The 23,353-nt window shown below is 38.6% G+C and overlaps 1 protein-coding gene and 1 non-coding gene across 9 annotated transcripts in view; one reads left to right on the top strand and one right to left on the bottom strand.

Annotated features, from left to right (window-relative positions):
- LOC130831938 (24-hydroxycholesterol 7-alpha-hydroxylase) overlaps positions 1-23,353 on the bottom strand; it is a 69,642-nt gene that overhangs the window by 27,360 nt on the left and 18,929 nt on the right. For all 8 annotated transcript variants that reach the window (XR_009048148.1, XM_057700422.1, XM_057700419.1 and 5 more), the window contains 2 exons: positions 22,112-22,219; positions 16,471-16,561 (listed from right to left, as the gene is read on the bottom strand). Coding sequence is in view for 7 of the 8 variants with exons in the window: in XM_057700422.1 (XP_057556405.1) it covers positions 16,471-16,561; positions 22,112-22,219 (199 nt within the window). In the remaining variant the exon portion in view is untranslated. The remainder of the gene's footprint in view (positions 1-16,470; positions 16,562-22,111; positions 22,220-23,353) is intronic.
- Positions 13,659-13,765, top strand: LOC130832196 (U6 spliceosomal RNA). Its single transcript, XR_009048268.1, has one exon. It is a non-coding gene; the product is annotated as a U6 spliceosomal RNA (small nuclear RNA).

Genomic DNA, 23,353 nt, shown 5'->3' with positions numbered 1-23,353 from the left:
CTCTTCCCTGCTGATCTGTTTTTGGTTTTGCTTCTGTTCTTTAATCATACACTTCAGAGGGCTCAAAAAGAATATTAGGAAAGGGGCGATGGGTCACGCATATTTCATCTGGAATGATGTATTCTCTAAACATAGGTGCATCAAACATTTCTACTGTAAGTTGTATACTTTAGCTAATATTTAGATTGAAGTCACCTGAAAAGGACTGAGGTTGATATTTTACAGACCAATGTACGGTCAGGGCCTTCAGTCAAATTAGACAGGTTAATTAATGGTATTTCAAGTAAAATGTTTACATTTTGAAAATTAAACAACTCAGCTTTCAATTTTGACAGTATTTGCTTGATAGAAGCCAACAACATGGTCAGTTTGATTAAGTCAACTTTCACATTTGCCTCCCAACTGTGCGGGGAGTGAGTGGGTGAGAGCGGAATGGAGGTCTCCAGCCTTGTCTCTCTTTGACTCTGGGTGAGGCTTGTCCTAAAGCCAGCCCATCCCGTAGGAGAGGGTTGGGTGGGTGCTGCCTGGGAAACCTTCTCTGTCAGTACATGTGGAATTCCTGAGAAGTCAAAAGCAAACGTTTTTGGTTAGTGGATTCTGGGGACCAGGGTTTTTGAGCTCTGGTTCTGTTACTCCCCATAGAGGCGTCTATACACTCCATTAAACTTGACAGGTTTTTGAGCACAGAGCAAAAGCCAGGAGTTGAGTCAGGCTCCACCAGGGTTACAACAATGAAGATATCCTCACAAAACACTCAGTCTAGGAGGTAAGAAATGAGCATACAGTTAACGTGTACGCCACGCAGGCAAGGAAACCGTTCTATGAGATGTAAAATATTCAAAGATAGTTAAAAGCAGGGAGGGTACTGAAACACAGGATAACAAACTTTAAAACATCAACTTAAAAATTGATGAGGGGATAGGAGATTCTTTTAGCGTGTACTTGAGTGAAAAAAAAAAGTACGAAGCTGAGTCAAAAATTATCCACACTCTGCTTATATGAAAACTTCTGTTGCCCACACTGTCTCATCAGTGCTTCTGTTCAAGGCTACTGTCTCCCCAGTCACTGCCGTGTAGGGGTGAACGTGTTATATCAGTTCATGTGTAACTGGGGTGTGAGCAAAAATGGTTGCAACACTTGTGATTTGCACAAAAGAGCAGTGTGCAGTGATTCATTTTTTGTGATCTGAGGGTGTGCATGTCCGCACACTTCTGTCCACACTGTTGACACTCCGCAAAAACTTCGTTTTGAGGAGTTAAAGCGACCTCTGTATAGTCCTAATCTTGCTTCATCGGAAGTTCACCTGTTTGATCCCCTGAAAGCAGCCCTACGAGGACAAAGATTCACTTCTGATGAAGTGAAGACAGCGGTGCATTCGTGGCTCACAGCTCAGCCTAAAACATTTTTTAATGAGGGAATACAAAAGCTTGTTGACAGATGGACAAAGTGTATTGAAAAGCAAGGAGATGATGTCGAAAGAAAAGCAATGTGTCTTTTCTAAAAGTTAATTAAAATAAATTCTACAGCCAGAGTGTGGATAATTTTTGACTCACCCGCGTAGATCACTGCCTACACGGCAGGTGACTGACCTAGAACAGCAGTCCCCAACCTTTCTGGCACCAGGGGCCGGTTTTGTGGAAGACAATCTTTCCACGGCTGGGGGTAGGATGAGGTGTGGGATGGTTCAGGTGGTAATACAAGCCATGGGGGGAGCAGCAGATGAAGCTTCACTCGCCTGCCCAATGCTCACCTCCTGCTGTGCAGCCAGGTTCCTAAGGTGGGGGGAGGGTTGGGGATCCCTGTGTTAGAAGACTAAGGAAAACTCTCCATGGGAGAAATGGCAGATGAGACTTTTAAGAACAGAGAATTCAACTTTATGTCATATATTAAATTTTTAGTTGTTTCTGGCTACTATGTAATTTTCCTTTTCCTTGTCCTATATTTTTAATATTTTAATAAAGTCAGCTAACACATACCTTAGGTTAACACTTGGGGAAATAAAGATCTTGGTATGTCCCGGAGGCAATGCAACATGGAAAAGAGGTAGAACGTGCAGAAGGGAAAAGAGCGGACGTGGAGAAATCAGGAAATGCAAGACTGGAAGTTAAAAGAAGCTCAGAGAAGCACAGGCCTCCACTTCTGGCAGTCTCCCCCATGTTTCCCTCCAAAGAGTCCTAGAATCCCCTGGAGGGGGTTCAGGACAATTTCACCTTTATCTTGGAAACCAAGGTGGCTCCAGCAAGGAAGGGCCCTTGCCAAATGGACATTACAAATAAATTAGCAGTGACCTACAATTCAGATTCTAAATCTTACTTTTAAAAAGTTTTTTCTCTTTTAAAATCTATTTAGAGCATCTACATTAGACAAATTCACCAAATAATCCCTCTACTTATTTTCTGTATTTTACTTTACTCAAGCTATAGGATGTAGAAAATAAATATTTTTCTACTTGATCAAGGATAAATGACTACCACGGGTCAGATTTTGTGTTTGAAATCAGATCTGTGTGACTCCAAAGTGACCTACCTTTTATAAGACAAGCATAATTCTGGCCTTGAAAAAGTATGGACTCTGGTAATAGTGAAGTTTCTGAACTTCTTTTGGAGAAAAGGTTTTTTACAAAGTATTCTTAGCAGACAAATTGAATTCTAAAGTGCAAAAAGAAATGTTTTGTATTATAAAATAAGGAAACAAAAGCTTGTCCTAAGTTGAAAATAATATTTAAAATTTATTATGACCTACAAATGTAGAAGAGATGTAAACTACACTTGGAAAACAAAGGTTTTGAAAAAATATTTTTAGTTTCTCAAGTCCCAGTGTGATGTAGGAAAAATAAGATAGTATTCTCAGACTAGACAAAGAAAAAGAATGGAAAAGATGCTGTTTTCAAACATCTTTAGGTTAAAGACCTTTCTTATTATAACTCTTAGAAATGGCTCTGTACCCATACTGTGCATATTTCAATGCACATCTGTGGTTTGTTCTTCCAGTGTTTTGACTCTAAAATTGGAAGGCTCCACTTGGAAGAATGCCAAGGTAATCATCGAAAGGGCTAGGGCCTAATGGAGCCCAGGACCAGTACAGGAGATAGCCAGGGAAGAAACTGTGGGTGATTTGGGGTAAAATTCAGAAGCCATCTGTTTAATTCTAGGCACAAATGTAATAAAAGTCCAACCAAATCATAGGATATTTGAAACCAAATAAAAGAAAGGATGATTCCTGAGTTCAGAAACAGCAAAAAATGTTTCTAAAATATTATGTATAGTTTTGGGATTCCTCAGGCATGATGACAAGCATGTTAGAACTCAGTAACCATAATTTATATTTGTTAAGGATGTATAATAGATTAAAATTCTACTACTTCAACCATTTATTCACTCAATATATATTTGCTTCATATGTGTTACATTTTATCCCAAGCATCCTGTAAGAGATAGGAAGATAATAATACTAATTTATGGACCACCTAATGTCACCAACATGCTGGAGTACTTCATTTATTCCCCATCACAATCTGCCAGCTATCAAGTTTTTATGTGTCCAAGGAGACGCTTGAAAGTGTCAGGGCAGACTTCAAACCTATGTCTGTCTACACTGAAAGCCTTCACCCTTGCTCACTGTGTCTCATCACCTCCCCTAAGAGGAGAAACGAATAAGAAAGACACAGTCACTGTCTTAAAGAAGCATGGACACAAGGACACAAAATAATATCTGGATACAAATAACTATAAGTTTCATAAGAGAGGATCTGAGTCTCAGTGGCATTCATCCCCTCTTGCCCAGGGTTGGAGTTTCAGCTAAGCCTGAAAAAGATGAGTAGCACTCACCCAGGCAGAGAGAAAAGTAACTTAAATTCCAGAATTAATTATAAAAAATATGATTTCTTGGACTTAAAAAAAAAGGAACATGAATCAAACAGAATCACCAAGGCAGGTCCTTTGCTGAGAGATGACTCCTCTGTCTCCTTCATATTTCAAGCTCCCCCCCCCACTCCCCCCCACACTTATTCAATAAATAAATACATAAAATATAAAAATTCTGTTCCTATAGTCCTGAAGTAACATTACATCAAGATTTAACTAATAATTTGGGGGAAATAACCCATGTCTTGAGAAGAAAGGAGAATGACAGGCGTTTGCTGAGTCATTCATACCTTTTGAGACATAATTCTGAGGAGATTGAATTAGAAGGTGGGGTTGAATACTAAGGAGGACCTGTGCTTCCCCACAAATGAAAGCCAGGTGTATATCTACCAAGGGACACACAGAAAGATGAAGGGAAGCAGAGAATAAACTCCACTGAAATTTAAAGAGTGCAGCCCTATGCATTCTACCACCTCTTTTCTTTACTTTTGAAAGCAGGGATTCTCAGTTCTGTTTGCTGTTCTATGCTGTGAGGTTGTCTTCCTTCACAGAGGTTGTCTTTCATATTCATAGAACAGCTTGTTTAAAATGTTTAAAATTAAGGTGTGTGCAAAAGGTCATAGTACGCATGAAGGAGAATGAACTGGGATGAAAAATGCATGACATAAAGGCTGAAAATTAAAGAATCTGATGTAATAACTTTAAGCAATGATTCCTACCAAAATTTGGTCATGAAATTTGCTTCCCAAATTTTATAATAATTTTGCTAAAAAAGCAATATCAAATAATAAAAGTGTTTATTTTTATGCTATTTGGGGAAATGATGTAACAGCTTTGAAAAAATCCAGCATTTCTATGACTTCTCTTAAAAAGTAATGAAGCAATGACATCAATTGCTGATAGAGAATAACAGTAGGAAACTAATTTTCTGGCACATTTTCTCAAGCCGAGACTTCAAAATAAGCTCCTGAAAAAAAATCAGTTTTTAAAGAACAGAGACAAAGCTAAATAGAAATAGTAAATAAAGAATTTACAGTATTCCTTTCCTTCATTTTAGTAATTAAAAAAAAAGGTGAAAATGACAAGTAAAGTTCAAATATTCAATTCAAAGAAATTATATGTCTATTCCAGGGATATTTTCATATATTTACAAAACTGCTGTTTCCTTCTCAGAAGAAACCTAGATTCACTGGAAAAGTTTAGTACATCTCAGAAAGAGTAAGGATAAAATGTCCTGAAGTAGATGATATAATTTACAATACATTTTATACATCCAGTGACCCTATAACAGTAATTTATAGGCAATGAGAATGTACTAGTTACAAATTTCTGGAAATTTTTAGTGAGATGAAGATTTGTTTGGTGACTTGTCTCCCAAAAGGGGACAGCAATAAACCCCTTTCTGCAACATTCTTTTAAATGGAAAAGGAAATATTGTGAAACTTTTAAGATTCACTCTCTGTCTTTAACTTTTGACATTTTAATTATAATGTGTCTTGGTGTGGATGTCTTTGATTCATCTTATTTGGAACTCTCTATGCTTCCTGGACTTGTCTGTCTGTTCCCTTCACCGGGCTAGGGAAGTTTTCAGGCATTATTTCTTCATATACGTTTTCTGTCTCCCCCCCTCCTTCCTCTGTGACCCCATAATGCAAATGATAGTATGCTTGTAATTGTCCCAGAGATCTCTTAAACTGTCTTCATTGGTTTTTATTCTTTTTTTCTTTTTGCTGTTCTGATTGGGTGACTTCCACTACCCTGTCTTCCAGATTCCTGATGCATTTTTTTGCATCCTCTAATCTCTGCTGCTTCCCTCTAGTGTATACTTCAGTTATTGTATTCTTCAGTTCTGATTGGGTCTTTTTTAATATCTTCTATTTGTTTTTTAAAGCTTGCGCCAAGTTCATCCATTCTTTTCCCAACTTCAGTGAACGTTTTTATGACTATAATTTTGAACTCTTTATCTGGTAAATTGCTATCTTTTTTTCCATTTAGTTCTTTTTCTGAGGTTTTTATCTTTTTATTTTGTTTGGCAGATATTCCTTTATCTTTTCATTTTGGCTACCGCTCTCTGTCTGTTCCTATGCATTAGGTAGATCAGCTACATCTCCTGTTCTTCAAAGAGTGGGCTTATGTATAAGGTGTCCTGTGGGGCACAGGGGTGCAATCCCCCTTGGTCACCAGAGCCAGGTGCTCCTGCGGTGTCTTATGTGTGTGCTGTGTGCATCTTCCTGTTGTGGCTAGATTGTAGTTGTGCCCTGGCTGGCTGTGTGGCTCTGCTGTGACTGCTGTGGGTTCATGGCATGCAGGGTGCCCCCCCCAGAGGTGGAGCCACTTTATACAATTGCCAGTGCCAGCTGAGGCCACCTGCCAGGTGGGGCAGGGGCCACTTTGAAGGGGCTGACTGGGGAGGGTAGGTTGGGCAAGGTGGGTCCTCAAGGGAACACTGGGGAGAGGCACATGGTGTTAGCTAGTTGATGGACAGTGACAGAAATGTTGCCTGCCAGTCGTGGGCCAGCTACGTGGAAGGAGAGGTTAAAAAAAATATGCCACCAGGGCTTCCCTGGTGGCGCAGTGGTTAAGAATCCGCCTGCCAATGCAGGGGACATGGGTTCGAGCCCTGGTCTGAGAAGATCCCACATGCTGCAGAGCTACTAAGCTCGTGCGCCACAACTACTGAGCCTGCACTCTAGAGCCCACGGGCCACAACTACTGAAACCTGTGCGCCTAGAGCCTGTGGTCCACAACAAGAGAAGCCACCACAATGAGAAGCCCTCGCACTACAACAAAGAGTAGCCCCCGCTCTCCACACCTTGAGAAAGCCCTTGTGCAACAGCAGAGACCCAGCACAGCCAATTAATTAATTAATTAATTAATTAATTTTTTAAAATGGCACCAGCCAGTGCCTTCATCCCTGGAGAAAGTTCCACCAGATCCCCACCTCTCCAGCACTCACCCCCAAATTGTCCAGTGAACCTTCTTCAGCATATGAGCCAGGTGCCCCTCACATTCTCCTGCCTCAGTGCTGGTACTCAGAGCAAGTGAGTTTGTGTGTGCACCCTTTATGAGCAGAGTCTCGGTTTCCCACAGCCCTCATGCTCTCTCCAATGTAAACCCCACTGGTCTTCAAAGCCAGATGTTGCGGGAGCTCATCTTCCCTGTGCAGGTCCCCAGAGCCGAGGATCCTCACACGAGCTTGAACCCCTCACTCTGTAGGGGCACCTCCGCAGTTGTGATATGCCTCCCACTTGTGGGTCACTGCCTTGAGAGTGTGGGTGCTGTCTAGACTGCGCCTTTGACCCTTCTACCCACCTTGACATGGCATTCTGTTTATGTTCTTAGTTGAAGAAAATCTTTTCTGCTAGTCTTCAGGTCATTCTCAGAGAAATCATTCTACACGTAGTTGTAATTTTGGGGTACCCATGGGAGGAGGCGAGCTCAGCATCTTCCTACTCTGCCTGCTGGATCCGGAACCCCTAAATATTTCTTTAATAGAGTAAAAAGATGTACTCTTTGGGTTTCATTCCTTACAAAATACTAACTTCCTTTACTATTGTGAATGTCTATTATTGTACATGTCCATTATTATACATGTTCTGTGAGACAAAATTCTGTGAGAAAAATATAAATTAAATTTATTTTAAAAAATCAAGAGAAAAAAGATGAGAGTAGATGAACGATTATGAGGTATATGCTTAGGGTATGGAGTTACATGCTTTTTAGTTCATTGCTCTTCCCTATAAACTGACTACAAATGAGTCTCTTTAATGACTGCAGATTTCTAGAATATTAGCTCATTGCAAATGTTGATAGTTTAGAAAGTTTGCCTCAAAAATGTGAAACAAAATAAAAGTATGATTTTTTTTTCCTATAATTTTTTTTTAGCTTTAAAAGATTCCAAACTTGCTTTTGGTTGGCAAAAGTAAGCAAATAAGGGCCATGATGATCAGTTATTTGTCCTGTGTGCCAGTTGTGTACTCTTTGGTTATAGCAGCTTTATAAAAGTTTCAATATCTGATAGGGCAAATATGGCCTTACTAATTTACACTTCTAATAATCTTGATTTCTAATCACACTTATTCTTCAAAAATTGAGTCATTTCATTAGTTCCCCCCTAAAAGAACCATTGAAATTCTCTGTATAGTTAAACATATATTAATTTGAAAAGGGTTGGCATTTTCATGAATATTAAGCCTTCACATATAGGAACGTGACGTGTTTTTTTTATTTAGATTTTTTTTTAATGTACATATTTTAAAATGTTATAGTTTCCTCCATATAAGTCCTGCCCCCAATGTCTTTATGTAAGTTAAATGAATAGGAAGGACAGATGTAAAGTGGAAAGGAAGGCTTAAATACAGCTTAAGGCTAACGCATATATATGGAATCTAGAAAAATGGTACTGATGAACCTAGTGGCAGGGCAGGAATAAAGATGCAGATGTAGAGAATGGACTTGAGGACACGGGGAGGGGGGAAGGGGAGGCTGGGATGTAGTGAGAGAGTAACGCTGACATATATACACTACCAAAGGTAAAACAGGTGGCTAGTGGGAAGCTGCTGCATAGCACAGGAAGATCAGCTTGGTGCTTTGTGACGACCTAGAGGGGTGGGATAGGGAGGGTGGGAGGGAGGCTCAAGAGGGAAGGGATATGGGGATATATGTATGCATATAGCTGATTCGCTTCGTTGTACAGCAGAAACTAACACAACATCATAAAGCAGTTATACTCCAAAAAAGATGTATTTTTTAAAAAACAGCTTAAGGTATTCGTGGTGGACACAGACTGGGAAAAGCAAAGACTAAGCCTAGAGATTGTCCATGGATGGTGAGAATGGACATTAGGGCTTTAGGGACTGTAGCTGGAGTCTGGCACTTCACAGCTCCTTCAATTCTGCCCCCTCTAGCCACTTGCTTCTTCCAAACACCTCAGTCAGTCTTAAACTCCCAGCTCTGGTGCTTCAGACTTTTCTAGGGATGGATAAGACTTCTGGCATCTGAAGGACTTAGGATGAATTTTTATTATCCAAGACGTATTCCTGTTGTTGGGAATGGCAGACCCATACTCAGTCTTTCAACCCCAACTCAACGGCAGAAGGGTGGGACCTGGGCCTGCAACACTTCTTCACCAAGAGACAAAGAGCCCACACAGCCTGTGCCAGGCTTATCACCTTGTGTGGGAACATCTTTCCTTGTTTCAGGGGCAGCGAGTACTCTTCTGTCGCTGCTTAAAGTATGTGCAGAATACGGCATCTGTCCAACCCCACTGTTACATCTGCCCTCCGAGGGAAGGGGACAGGGTTCCTTCCACTGTGGTGTGAGAGGGGGTGCACAGAGGCCAATCTCCTTGCCTCATCCCTGCCAGAGAGACACGCTGGCCACAGGGGACTAACACCCATTGCTGAAGCTGATCTTGCTCTCTTTCTTCTCTATGTGAGTGTAGCATTGTTGCCTCCAGTGCCTGATGGCATTGTGCTTTCCTTGGCAACTCTGATGCCAAGATGCAGTGGGCAGAAGTGTTTAGAGCCCTCCTCTGGGATTGATGAACAGTGCACGGTACTCTACTTGACACCGATTGAGAAACTATAAGCAATAAGCTTTTGGAGGCAGACTCTGATCAGTGGCTTCAGTTTGACGTTCATAACTACAGACCAAGAAGGAAAGAGGCAGTGGTAACAATGAACGGAGATACCAAGGGCTGCAACAGTGCTTAGAACAGCTTATTAAGATGAATGGAAGATAGAGTCAAGAATCAAAAGACTGACCCTCCCCACCCTTTCTCCCATCTGTCCACACACATATAAAAATATACCAAATCCCATTCTATCATTTAAAGAAAAGATTAATGCCACTATACCCACACAGCCAAATAAGATTCTCCTCTGAAAAAAATATCCTATGTTATTTTCAGAAATATTTCTTTCATATATTAAAAAGAGATTATTAGTTTCTCTAGTGACTAGAATACAAAATGAAGCCTGCTTCATAATTATGAGGGTTTTTTTCAAGGAATAAAGGGCATAGTCTGATTTATGATAAATAAAAGGTAGAGATATTGATTTCAAAAGACAACAATGGGTAGATAATAACAGGTAAAATCAATTTTGATCTAGAAATACCCTTTCTTTATAAAGTCTGAATAATGATTCTAAATTTTTGGACTGTGTTCTCTGGAGACATGTTGACCTGGCTTGAATACCTTCATCTCATTATTTTCTAAAGAGGAAAAAAGATTATCCAAATGCCTGAATAATTCTCCAGCAGAATACTAAGAGAAAAGAACTGTCTGAATGAAAAATGTAGAGAATAAACAAAGCAGATTAACTGTGCTACACTGGGGTAAGATAGTGAAAGACTTTAAAATAAGTGCCAGAGTAGGACCTATCTCCAAGCTTGTCAATAATCTACAGCTATCAGAGGTATCTCTCTCCACCTGCTGAAGCTAGGCAATAAATGAGGACAGAATGACTTCTCACAAAATCTCCTGAGTTAGCGTGTCACCAGACACACTTCAGGTATTAAAGACAGAAAAAAAATGGAGGAATTAGCCTCCTGGGAAACCTCGCATGGGCCGGATATCAACCACACAAGTTTCACCCTGGTCTTTGTGCCTGGATTAGTGGATTGGAAAGTAACGAGTCATGAGCTCCAAAATGACACCATCTTGGTCCTTAAGGCCAAGGGGAACAGAAGACAAGAAAATGATATATTTGCAGTGGGTTTCCGATGACATCTCCTGCATTTATAAACACTGCCTTAGGTAATCTGCATATGTTCTCCAAGGTCGATGGATGAGAATTAGTTTGTGAAAAGCTCTGGCATGGTTTAATGTTTTCCTAGTTTATTCTAGGATTTTTAAAAGCTGGGCTAGCAGAGGAAAATGAGGCTATGTAAGAAATTTCCTGTATGATATTCTAAAGCCTCCAAAATCTCCATGTTAGGTTCATATTGTCCAGCTAGCAGTGGGAATGGAGATAATTTTTTAAAATAAAATAACTTTCCTCCATTCATAACTCCATTGCAGTGGCCTTGGCTCTGCTACTGATCTCTTTATTCAATATTTTGGTCGACATGTGGCATAAGGGCCAAGATTCTATCACAGACACAGATTTGGTTATCAATCATTGAGCCCTGGCAGGCTGCAGAGAGGTAATGAGAGTGCGCTCCCTCAGTTAGCTGGAGGGACTCAGGTCTTTGATACACCATGATGGAATCCTCCAAGGATGCTGTTATGGGTAGTCTAGATGGTACTGGGACACATCCAAGTGGTTGAAAGTTGCATACATCTTATGGGTAAGAGGTGACTACAGAGAAGATTTCAAGAATAAATGAAAATGTTTAAATGCCAGTAATTAAAACTGATGAACTAATTAAAATAATGCAAGCAACATGGAATTTGCCTAGAACATCATCATAGGATCTGAACCTCATGTATCACCCTGCTAGTTTTTATGCTTGCTTATAATTATGAGCAGAGACAAAATCTTTTCTCACCAGTGCATGGTGAGTGTAGCCATTAAGTTAGTGTCACCAGGTAATAGCATCTGGTCACTTGACAGTGTTGTTCTGTCCCCAGGTGGGATTGCTGCTAAATCAAAGCACAGTGGTATCAAGAAACATTATTGGTTGACTCTGAGTAAATTTTTCTTTTATCCAAAGTCACACAAAGTCACTCATTAGTGAGTAACAGGACTGAACATTATGAAGCAAATTTCTGACCTTCACCCAATGAAAATTTTACAGTGTGTCTTTTATGATCCACGAAGCATGATTTTATGTAAGATAGGAATTGTTTCTGTTGTAGGTGCATTTCTGTTAACTAACCTGATTCCTTTTAAATTAACAGAAAAAAATTTACTAATTTTTCCCTTAAATAAATAAATGCGCAATAAAACTTAATGGCCACTAAAAAACAAAAGTGAGGCAAACATGCAAAAAAATAAAAATAAATAAATAAAACCCCACAAAAACAAACAAGTGTGCTGTGTATGCTACCCTAAATTAAAACAAGTAGGTGAAAGGGCCAAATGCAACCAGTTAAAAAATTCTCATGCATTTTTATTTATTTTTGTTTGTTTTTAAGATAGAATGACCTTCTGCCGGTGGGCAGATACTCACAGTGGGAATCCTAAATTAGAAAAGAAAATTGCTTGAACATGCCGTCTAAATAGGAACCAAATGTTAATGCCTGTGAGAATTCTGTGAGAACACAGCGAGGCCACACCTGCAGTCTCTAACTCAAACCATCTCTTCCTCTAGATATGTGCTAACTCCTAATCACCTTCAAGCCCTTGCTCAATATCACCTTTCCAGGAAGGCCAGCTCTGATCCAACCATTTAATGCTACCACCTGCTCCCCACTTCTGGCACTCCTGATCCTCTCTAATCTGCCCTGTATTTTTTTTCACATAGCATTTATCAACATCAAATATTTTTGGAGTTTACTTATGTAAACAAGCAAGAACAACAAGCAGCAATAATAACAAACTCTGAGCAGAGAGGAAAATGTGATGTCCAGAATTACCACATATTATTTAAAATGTCTACTTTTCAACAAAAAACATTGTAAGATGTGACAAAAAATGTGAAAGAGGACATGCAACAAGAATATATAGACGATACAGGGAAAAAGCAATCCATAGAAACTATCCTTGAAGAAACTCAGATATTGGATTTACTAAAGAAACACCTATAAATTAGATATTACATATATTCAAAGAATTAAAGAAATCATGTCTAAGGAACTACATAGAGAATACCAATAAGGAGATAGAAATTATAAATAATAAATATTGGAACAGAAATAAATGAAATACAGAATAGAAAATCAATAGAAAAAATAAGATCATGGGCTTCCCTGGTGGCACAGTGGTTAAGAATCTGCCTGCCAATGCAGGGGACACGGGTTGGAGCCCTGGCCTGGGAAGATCCCACATGCTGCGGAGCAGCTAAACCCGTGCACCACAGCTACTGAGCCTGTGCTCTACAGCCCGTGAGCCACAACTACTGAAGCTTGCATGCCTAGAGCTTGTGCTCCACAAAAAGAAAAGCCACCACAATGAGAAGCCCACACACTGCAATGCAGGGTAGCCCCCCGCTCTCCGCTCTCCGCAACTGGGGAAAGCCCACAAGCAGCAATGAAGATGCAACTCAGCCAATAAATAAATAAATAAATCAACAAATAAATTTTTTTAAAAAAAGAAAGAAAAAATAAGATCAAACAAATCAATAAAACCAACAGTTAATTCTTTGAAAACAAAATTGGCAACCCTTTAGCTACAATGACTAAAAAAAAAGGAAGAGGACATAAATTACTAAAATTAAGAATGAGGGAAGGACTTCCCTGGTGGCGCAGTGGTTAAGAATCCTCCTGCCAATGCAGGGGACATGGGTTTGATCCCTGATCCGGGAAGATCCCATGTGCCACAGAGCAACAAAGCCCGAGCGTCACAACCACTGAGCCTGCGCTCTAGAGCCCGTACTCCTCAACCAGAGAAGCCACCACACTGAGAAGCCCACTCACTGCAACAAAGAGTAGCCCCCGCTCACTGCAATTAGAGAAAGCCTGTGCACAGTAACGAAGACCCAACACAGCCATAAATAAACCAATAAACAAATCTTTAAAAAAAAAAAGAATGAGGGAGACGTTTTCCTAATGAGCTTACAGAAATAAATAAAAAAGATTACAGGGAAAACTGTGAACAATTGTACGCCAACAAGTTAAGTAACCTACATGAAATGGATAAGCTTCTAAAAAGACACCAACTCCAAAACTGACTCAAGAAGAAATATATAGTTCTCACTTCAGCAGCACATATACTAAAATTGCAAAGATACAGGGAAGACTAACATGGCCCCTGTGCAAGGATGACACTAAAATTTGTGAAACAGTCCATATTTTTCTGGTGATAAAATGTACAGCATGGTGACTACAGTTAACAATACTGTATTACATATTTGAAAGTTAGTAAGATAATAGATGTTAAAAGTTCTCATCATAAGAAGAAAATTGTAACTATGCATGGTGATGGATGTTAACTAAATTTATTGTGGTGAACATTTCACAATATATACATATATCAAATCATTATGTTGTACATTCAAAACTAATACAATGTTATATATCAATTATATCTCAATTTTAAAAACAAAGAAATAATCTGGACAGAACTGTAACAAGTGGAAAGACTGAATTAATCAAAAACTTCTCAAAAAGAAACTTTCTGGACCAGATCACTTCACTGGTGAATTCTACCATATGGTTACAGAATAATTAACAACAATCCTTCAGAAACTCTTCCAAAAAATAAAAGAGGAGGGAAATACTTCTGAAGTCATTCTATAAAGCCAAAATTATTCTGATACCAAAACCAGACAAAGATCACCACAAGAAAGAAAACTATAAATCAATATATCTTAATACAGATGCAAAATTCCTCAACAAAGTACTAACAAACTAAATCCAGCAACACATATAAAATCATATGTTTTAGATGAATTATACACCATGACTAAAGATTTATCTCAGGAATCCAAGGGGGTTCAACATCTGAAAATCAACTAACCTAAAACATCATCATACAAAATATAACATCATACTCAGTGAAAGAAGCCAGATATAAAAGACCAATTATTCAACAGCGGCTTTTACTCTAAGACTTATTTTATAAGGAAGTTGGGCAACGTGTCCGGGATAGGCTCTAGCGGTGAGTATTGAGACTAGAGAGATGCTGAGTTAGAAATTCACTAAAGACATCTTCAAAGAAGGAAAAGGTGATCTTGTAATAGAAAAGAGCATAAGAGGGACTTCCCTGGTGGTCCAGTGGTTAAGACTCCTTGCTCCCAATGCAGGGGGCCTGGGTTCAATCCCTGGTCAGGGAACTAGATCCTGCATGCTGCAATTAAGAGCCCATATACTGCAACTAAGACCTGATGCAGCCAAGTAAATTAGTTAATTAACTTTAAAAAGAAAAGAGCATATGAATGGGAGAAATGCCATACTCAGTCAGATTCTTATTTCATACACTTTAATGTTCTTTTTTTGACAGGATCCTTTGTACGGGCACATGGATATCTCGCTTGATATCAACCTCCAAAGATCTGTGGCACCCTCTCATATCTAAATCCTTGAGCTGGTACATCTTATGCGTGACTTGATCTGAATTACTTTTGTATAAGCATGGCAAAAACATTTGATACAGTAGAAACTGAAAGCACTGATATAGTATAGTTAGTACACTGGTACAATACTTGAAGGAGAATTTTTCTGTCAGAGGAGAACAATAGGTTCTAAAAGTAAACAAGAATAGAAAAGGGGGAAAGGTTTTGTCTTTCTCCATTAGAACTGTGTTCAAGAGTTCAAAATTCAAGCACAGTAGAAATTTTGATTAAGGTAACGCCTCTGTTGTGGCCTTTGGGTCAGATAGGCTCCCTATATTATCCCAGCCATCCCCCTACTACCTTTTTATTTCTTAAATACCAGGAGTTTGGAGAACTCTACGTCAGGAACAGACTCTGGTAAGATAAGGGAGAATATGTGACGATCAAGGACATGTTCCCTTTGTCATTCGTAGACACACAGGCACATTTCCATTAGCTTGTAGATGTGAGCTCCATAAAGGCAAGCCATCTTCTCTTACATCCGCCAGTGCATCTCCAGAATCTAACTTGTTAGCGTTGTCGGTACTCAATGATTCTAATGCTCTCTGTTTCTATGAACTATGACCTAGCATCTAGTGATTCACACTCAAGGCTCAGAGACAGTATGGCTTCAATATCCATGTTGGCCAAGCCAATTTGGTTTTTGGTTTAACTCAATAAGAAGCAGTCAAAATAAATTTGAAAATCCACATAAAATATGTTCAGCAAGTACGACGGGGAGGAGAGATAATTGTTCATTGGCATCATACCCTTTTGTCCTACTATTATATTGTGTTCTTCCAAGAAAACCAAGTCATTTATTCTTTTTTTACATCAGAATACAAAATTGACCATATTAACGTTTTTTTTTAATCTACTCCAAAACAAGTCAATTTATGCTGAATAAACTAGTGAAAACTTCTTCGTTTAAGCTTATGTGTGCTTTTTGAAATTGATGATAACTGATGAACCCAAATCTGAACCAAAAAGGGCAAGGTAGCAATCTCTACCTGCAGTTCTGACCCACAAAACCTCTAACAACTGTAACTTTGAACTGTTAAGTAATATATGGAATATGCATCATATTACTTTTATAAAATCTGGAAAATCCTGAATTCCAAAACTATGGCCTTGAGTTCAATTGAGGCAAGGGGCTAAGAGAATAGAAGAAAAACCCTGTGCATTATATACTTATGTTTAAATAGGGAATTTGGGTAAGTCACAATCTTTCTAGTTCATCATTTAGAAAACAAGGGAGTTGGTCCAGGTGGCTTCTAAAATCCTTGACAGTAATTAAATTCTGGGATTCTACCCGATCAATTTATATCCTGAAACACATAAATTATGTTCAATTTGGACTATTTTGAAATTCTATTAATTTATGGGCATTGAACTTTGCCCATAATGTGTGACAAACACGCATTATTAGGTGTCTTTTCAATCATGCAATTTAATTCAGTTTTAGTACCTGCTGTGCCAAACACAGATGATATACCTTCCACAATGGTCCTGTGGATATTGGGATGAGAGAGGACAAATGCAAGTGTCCAAAATGCAACCTTAAAAAGAAAAACATATGTCAAAAAATATAACCTTCTTTGAACATTAACAAAAGCATACATAGTATTAGCCACAAACATTTAAAAGAAACAAGGAAATACTCAAACGAAACTTAAAAGCCTGTTAGTAAAGAGTATCTCTGAAAACAGCTAGATTTTTATGAATAAAAGAGGTGTTGCATATCTAAGGGGTCAAATTTATAATTTTACTCTGCCACTATAGTTTTACTATATTGTTTATATAAACTATTTTCACTAAAAAAAAAAGGGAAAAGCAGGATTTTTTATTTTGCTAATATACAATATAAAATATTATATAGGCACGTATTAGAAATTTAGGAACAACAAATTATGACACTTAAGAATTAGTCCAAAACAAAGCCATTTTTCAAGATTTAATTTCCTTGAAATACAAATAAGTTAGCAAATCATACATTCTGCAAAAGAAACATGGTAATTTTAAATAAGCCCCAGAAACTATATCTAAAATCTCATAAATTAAGACAGTACTCACATCAAAAATAGGGTTCTTTCATACCCTGTTGAACAAGGGTGCTCGCAAGTTTATAGGGTATTACTGAACATAGTATGTCTGCAAGTTCTCACTCTAGACCAGACAAAATTATTCCACATCTTTCCTCATTGTGGTATTATGAGATAAAATTACACTGCTAAACATCAAAGACATACAGATAGCCAACAAGCACATGAAGAGATGCTCAATATCACTAATTATTTGAGAAATGCGAATCAAAACCACAATGAAGTATCACCTCACACCTGTCAGAGTGGCTATCATCAAAAAGTCTACAAATTACAAATGTTGGTGAGGATGTGGAAGAAATGGAACCCTCATACACTGTTGCTGGGAATGTAAATTGGTGCAGCCATTATGGAAAACAGTATGGAGGTTCCTTAAGAACTAAAAACAGAACTACCATATGATCCAGCAATTTTATTCCTGGGTATATATCTGGAAAAAATGAAAACACTAATTTAAAAAATATATGTACCCCAATGTTCACAGCAGCACTATTTACAACAGCCAAGATATGGAAACAACCCAAGCGCCCATCAACAGATGACTGGATTAAGAAGATGTGGTACATACATACAGTGGAATATTACTCAGCCATAAAAAAGGATGAAATACTGTCATTTGCAGCAACATGGATAGACCTAGAAGTGGTATGCTTAGTGAAGTAAGTCAGACAAAGGCAAATATTGTGTGATATCACTTATATGTGGAATCTTAAAAATAATACAAATGAATGTACGTGCAAAATAGAAACAGACTCACAAGTGTAAAAAACAAAATTATGGTTAACAAAGGGAGAGAGAAGGGGGGAAGGACAAACTAGGGGTATGGGATTAACAAATACAAACTACTATGTATCGATAGATAAGCAACAAAGATGTATTATATAGCACAGGGAATTATACCCATTATCTTGTAATAACCTATAATGAGGTCTAAGCTGAAAAAATACTGAATCAGTATGCTGTACACCTGAAACGAACACAATAGAGTAAATAAACTATACTTCAATTTTAAAAAAATTAACTTTCCATTAATTCAGGTAGATATTTATGTTTCTATTTTTTAGGTTACACATTAAAGGAAACTTGTATCCGATCATTCAAGGAAGTTTGGGTTTCATCTGTTTTTTGTAAACACATATTGTGAAAGAAATTTCATCTAGGAAAACCAAGCCTGAAAAGACTCAGACAACACTGCGTAGCTTGTCTTCTGTCTCTTGTGAGAGCCTGTTAAGCATCTTTAAATGATCCCAGTGCTCCCCTCTGTGGTCAAAAGAGGAAGAGCAATCGCCTGAAAGGAATTGCTTGGACAAGACCGAATTCAACATTACTCATTGTTTTCCCCTTTGTGACAATACACTGATACTGCAGGGATAAACACGGTGCTGTCTACAGAAACAAAGTGAATGGAGGAACCGAGGCCTCTATCCCCAGATCCACTTTCTGTGGCATTTTTCAGGTTAGTAATGGCTTACCCTAGAGAGCAACTGGTTCATTTTTACAGAGGAAACATGCTCAGAGAGCTGTCTTCCCCTGTCTCCTCACGTGGGCCCTTTCTATATTATCTATAGATGGAAGTGCTGAATTACTGGACTTAATTAAGAACCACTCCATACTCAATCCATGTTTTAAAATTTATTTTATTGAAGTATAGTTGATTTATAATATGTTAATTTCTGCTCTATAGAAAAATGATTTAGATATATATATGTATTCTTTATCTTATTCCTTTCCATTATGGTTTATTACCGGATATGGAATATAGTTCCCTGGGCTATACAGTAGGACCTTGTTATTTAAAGAATCAGAGCTCATGCTGGGGAAAAATACATCATAATGATAGTACATAGATTTTTCAGTTACACAGAAGAGGGGTTTAGAGTTTTATATAGTTAATTAGAGTTTTAGAGATTCACGAAAATTGGTAATACCTATATTTAAAGCAAACTCAAGATTTCAGTTAAACTATAAATGGCTGTACAATGGTGTTAGTTACTGTGTTTGAGGCCTTTTTTCTTAACAAATTTCTCTTCTAAAAATATATATTATATTCTACTTAAAATTTTTAATTAAAAATTACTCTTTTGAAAAGAAAAGAAAGGTATATAAAAGAGTAAAGAGTAAATAAGAAGTTTATATACATTACTGAATCAACAAATAAGAATATATGACCTTGGGATCTTTGCGCATGGCTTTTGGGAAAAGAGTTAAAATCCACTCCCAAAAGTACCAATTAGTATTTTGCCAAAGGGGTCAAGTCCATGGTGAGGGCTGGGCAAAAAGGAGAAGGGCCACCTGGCTCCTGGACCCTCAGAAGCAGCCACCACAATGCCTTTCCATTGTCTTGGAGAGGTAAGAACAAAGGAGAGAAGAGAAGGGAGGAAAGCTCTATCTGGTGAGTCAGGAGAAGATGAACTGAGTGTGTTCTTCAGCCTCATTTATTCCACCATTCAAAAAAAGATTCAACAAATATTGATGGAGTCTCTGTAACAGGCCAGATAGTCTTCTACCAACCATGGTAAACATAAACTTAAATAAGACATACTTCCTGCCCAAAGAACTGTCACATCTGTTGGGGATGTGAGATATACACAGGAGAAAAAAAGAGCTAAATATACAGGCAACAAACGGTACAGATAATAAATGCTGTGGGAATTGAGGGTGGGATGGGGTCAGGGTTTGGGGGGGTCACTATTGAAAGCATTTAGAAAGAGCTTCAGAGAAGCAGGTTAAAAAGGTAAAATGTCAGCTTTGAGATTAGTTTTGGAAAAGTGTTCTTAAAAAGTTCATTTGGCAGTCAGGAATTTCTTGAAACTTGGAAATGGTTTCCCATAGAATTACTTTCATAAATCATGGTAATATCTTGGGCCAGTCCACCAAAGTTCACCTAGACTTCGGTCTCATTATAGAGCCTGCTGGTGCCCTGTACAAAGCCTGTCTGAAGCCTGAGCTCTGAGTACCATGGTCCTTGAGACAAAGCACAGAGTAGAAGAGAAGAGAATGATCTAGGTACCAGGAAATCACAGGCCCCGTGACCTACACCTCCGGCAGGGCTTTTGATGGCTCTCCCGGCCATGATGAGAGATCACAGAAGCCAGGACTGCAGTGGCCCACTCCCACCATTGGTCATCTGAGAGGTCAAGTTTTAGAAGCCAAGGCAGTTCATTATTATTGGACCATCGAAAGAAATGACTGATTGAAACCATGGTGTTACTTTTTGTAAGAAAAGAAAGCTAATATGTATTGAGCCAGGGACTATTAGCCACTTTCCGCTTCTTAAAATATAATGCTCACAATATCCTATGATGACATTCATCCTATTTTATAGATAAGGACCTGAGGCTCACATTTAAACATGTGGCCCATTGTCACCCAGCCCTGGGATTTGGCTTTGGACCTGACTCTAAAGCCAGTCCAGGGTCTCTATCTGCAAACCAGCTGCTTCTTGGAAGTGCCAACAAGAGCCAGTAAGACGGAGCTTTTGCTGACCATCAGACACTTGCTTTCTGAAATTAATGATTTAAATTCTTTCACACCAGTGCCAGGAACAAGTTCCAAAAAACTGACTCCCCTTGGGTCCGATCAATGGGGCTTTGTATCCCTTTCTTCTGGGGGGACTTTTCTAATGAGATCTTGAAAATTAATCCTTTGACAGAAGTGGCTGTTTTGTTGCTTCTTTGGGAGTTGTTTTGATATTTGCCTTTTAATTTTGTTCTAGCTTAATCAGTTTCCAAGCAAATTGCATAAGGAAAAATCAGAGAATAATATTAGAGGTACCTAAAGAAGGGGAAAGGGTTAGACTATTTTTGCTTGCTCATGCCAGATGAAATACATATTTTAGTGGCTGACACACACTTGAGCAGAGAAGCCAGAATTTCTATTTCTGCTTTTTACCCAGTTAGTTTATAGTGAGTTAAAGGAAACTAGAAGATCAGTACTTAGAAAACCTTCCACAATCTTTATGAGGAAGGAGAAACAAATAATACTTAACACATCTTATTTCTATTTGTTAGAAGAAAAAAATGAATACATTCATCATTATAGATAGGTTGAAAGTTCTTGTTTAGTAGAAAACAAATACATAAAAAGTTTACCCTTTAATCTCTCAAATAATATAAGTGCAGCTTAAGCAGATATGAAATCTTCCTGATGCAGGAAACTGGTGTGCATCGGACACAAAGTACCAGATAAATCTCATGGTTATATTCTAGTTCATAACAGCTTTAAAAGGAAACAGTTCAAAAATCTCTGCTCTCTTTAGAAGTATTGCGAGTTCCAATGTCACCAGCTCCATTCTTGGGGAAGCTTACAGGACCACAATGCCAAGGACTGCAAACAGGAACGGTGCACAGAAGGAGAATGGATTCAGGGGAAGACAAAGAACTCATGGTCGCTGGGCAGCAGCTGGGAATCTTGCAAATCCTCACAACAATCTCATAGAGAAATGAGGGTTACCGTTATTGAGTACCCATCTCTAGGACCACACTAGGATTTTTATTATGCCTTTCTTATCAATAAGGAAATGGAGTCTCAGAGAGTTTGTTACCTACATGAGATTCTATGGCTATGGCTGGGATATCTGGATTCAAGTCCAATTCTAACTGAACTAACCGTTTACCTACTCTCTCCCTAATAAATGTCTGGGGTCAAGACTGACTTATCTTCTCAGCACCAATACTGAGCAAGTTGCCTGACATGGAAAGTACAGAAAATGTTCCATACACAGGTGTTGTCACAATTGACAACAAGTGCAAATGTTTCCCTTCGCCTGTTAACATGCCACCTTTCAAAGGGTGCCTTCACTTCAGATCTCTGCTTTGCCTCCTTCATGATCTTATCAGATTTCCTTAGGCATTCAGATTTGTTTTTCTATCCATTACAACCAAATCCATTACAGTCTTTTTCTTCCCCATAAGAGGTGAAAAGACTGAAAAAAAGAAAGAAAAATGAAGGGAAAAACGGAAAGTACAGTAGACAGAAATACAACCCTTCCTTTACTAATATACTTACCAGGACAGCATTGGACAGAGAAGCCCAAAGTAGTAAGAGGCCATAATTGGGACTCTTTTGTTCATTCGTTTCCATCTCTAGGAGATCCAGCAGAGCCTGCATTACTGTCTGTTTAAGAGAAAATAAATATTGTCAAACCAGAGCTATGTGACAAAAACCATGCATTTTTCTTTAATCCTAAAGCTATTATTTTTGCCATTCCTAGGTTTATGATTTCAGGCATGCTAAGGAATTTACATACTTGCTGGAAGTATAGTAACTGGGAGCAGGGGCTCTGGGGTTCAACATTCTTACCACATGGATTCAAATCCTGATTTAATTTTTTAAACACTTTATTCTTTAGAGCAGTTTTAGGTGTACAATAAAATTGAGAGAGTGCAGAGATTTCCCACACCTGCACAGCCTTCCCCATTATCAACATCACTCCCCGGAATGGCGCATTTTTTTTTACCAAGGATGAAACTAAATCGATACATCATAATCATCTAAAGTCCATAGTTTACCTTAGGGTTCACTCTTGGTGTTGTAAACTCCATGGGTTTGGACAAATGCATAATGACATCTATTATCATTATAATATCACACAGAGTATTTGCATGGCCCTAAAAATATCCTCTATGCTCCGCCTATTCATCTCTCCCCCATCCCTAACAACCACTGATCTTTTTACTTTCTTCATAGTTTTGCCTTTTCCTAAATGTCACATAGTTGGTTGGAATCATACAGTATAGCCTTCTCATATTGGCTTCTGTCACTTAGTATAATATGCATTTATGGTTCCTCCATGTCTTTTTTTTTATAAATGTATTTATTTATTTATTTATTGACTGTGTTGGGTCTTCATTGCTGCGTGTGGGCTTTCTCTAGTTGCAGCGAGTGGGGGCTACTCTTCGTTGCGGTGCATGGGGTTCTCATTGCGGTGGCTTCTCTTGTTGCAAGCACAGGCTCTAGATGCATGGGCTTCACTAGTTGTGGCACGTGGGCTCAGTAGTTGTGGCTCACAGGCTCTAGAGCACAGGCTCAGTGGTTGTGGCACACGGGCTTAGTTGCTCCACGGCATGTGGGATCTTTTCGGACTAGCGATCAAACCGTGTTTCTGGCATTGGCAGGCAGATTTTTAACCACTGCGCCACCAGGGAAGTCCCTCTTTTCATGTCTTGATAGTTCATTTCTTTTTTAGTGCTGACTAATACTCTATTCTCTGGATGTACCTTAGTTTGTTTATCCATTTACCTACTGAAG

This window comes from Hippopotamus amphibius, chromosome 11, assembly GCF_030028045.1.
Source record: "Hippopotamus amphibius kiboko isolate mHipAmp2 chromosome 11, mHipAmp2.hap2, whole genome shotgun sequence".
NCBI classification, from domain to species: domain Eukaryota; kingdom Metazoa; phylum Chordata; class Mammalia; order Artiodactyla; family Hippopotamidae; genus Hippopotamus; species Hippopotamus amphibius.
The sequence above is the reverse complement of the archived record's forward strand: the minus strand, read 5'-3'. Positions and strand labels throughout refer to the sequence as shown.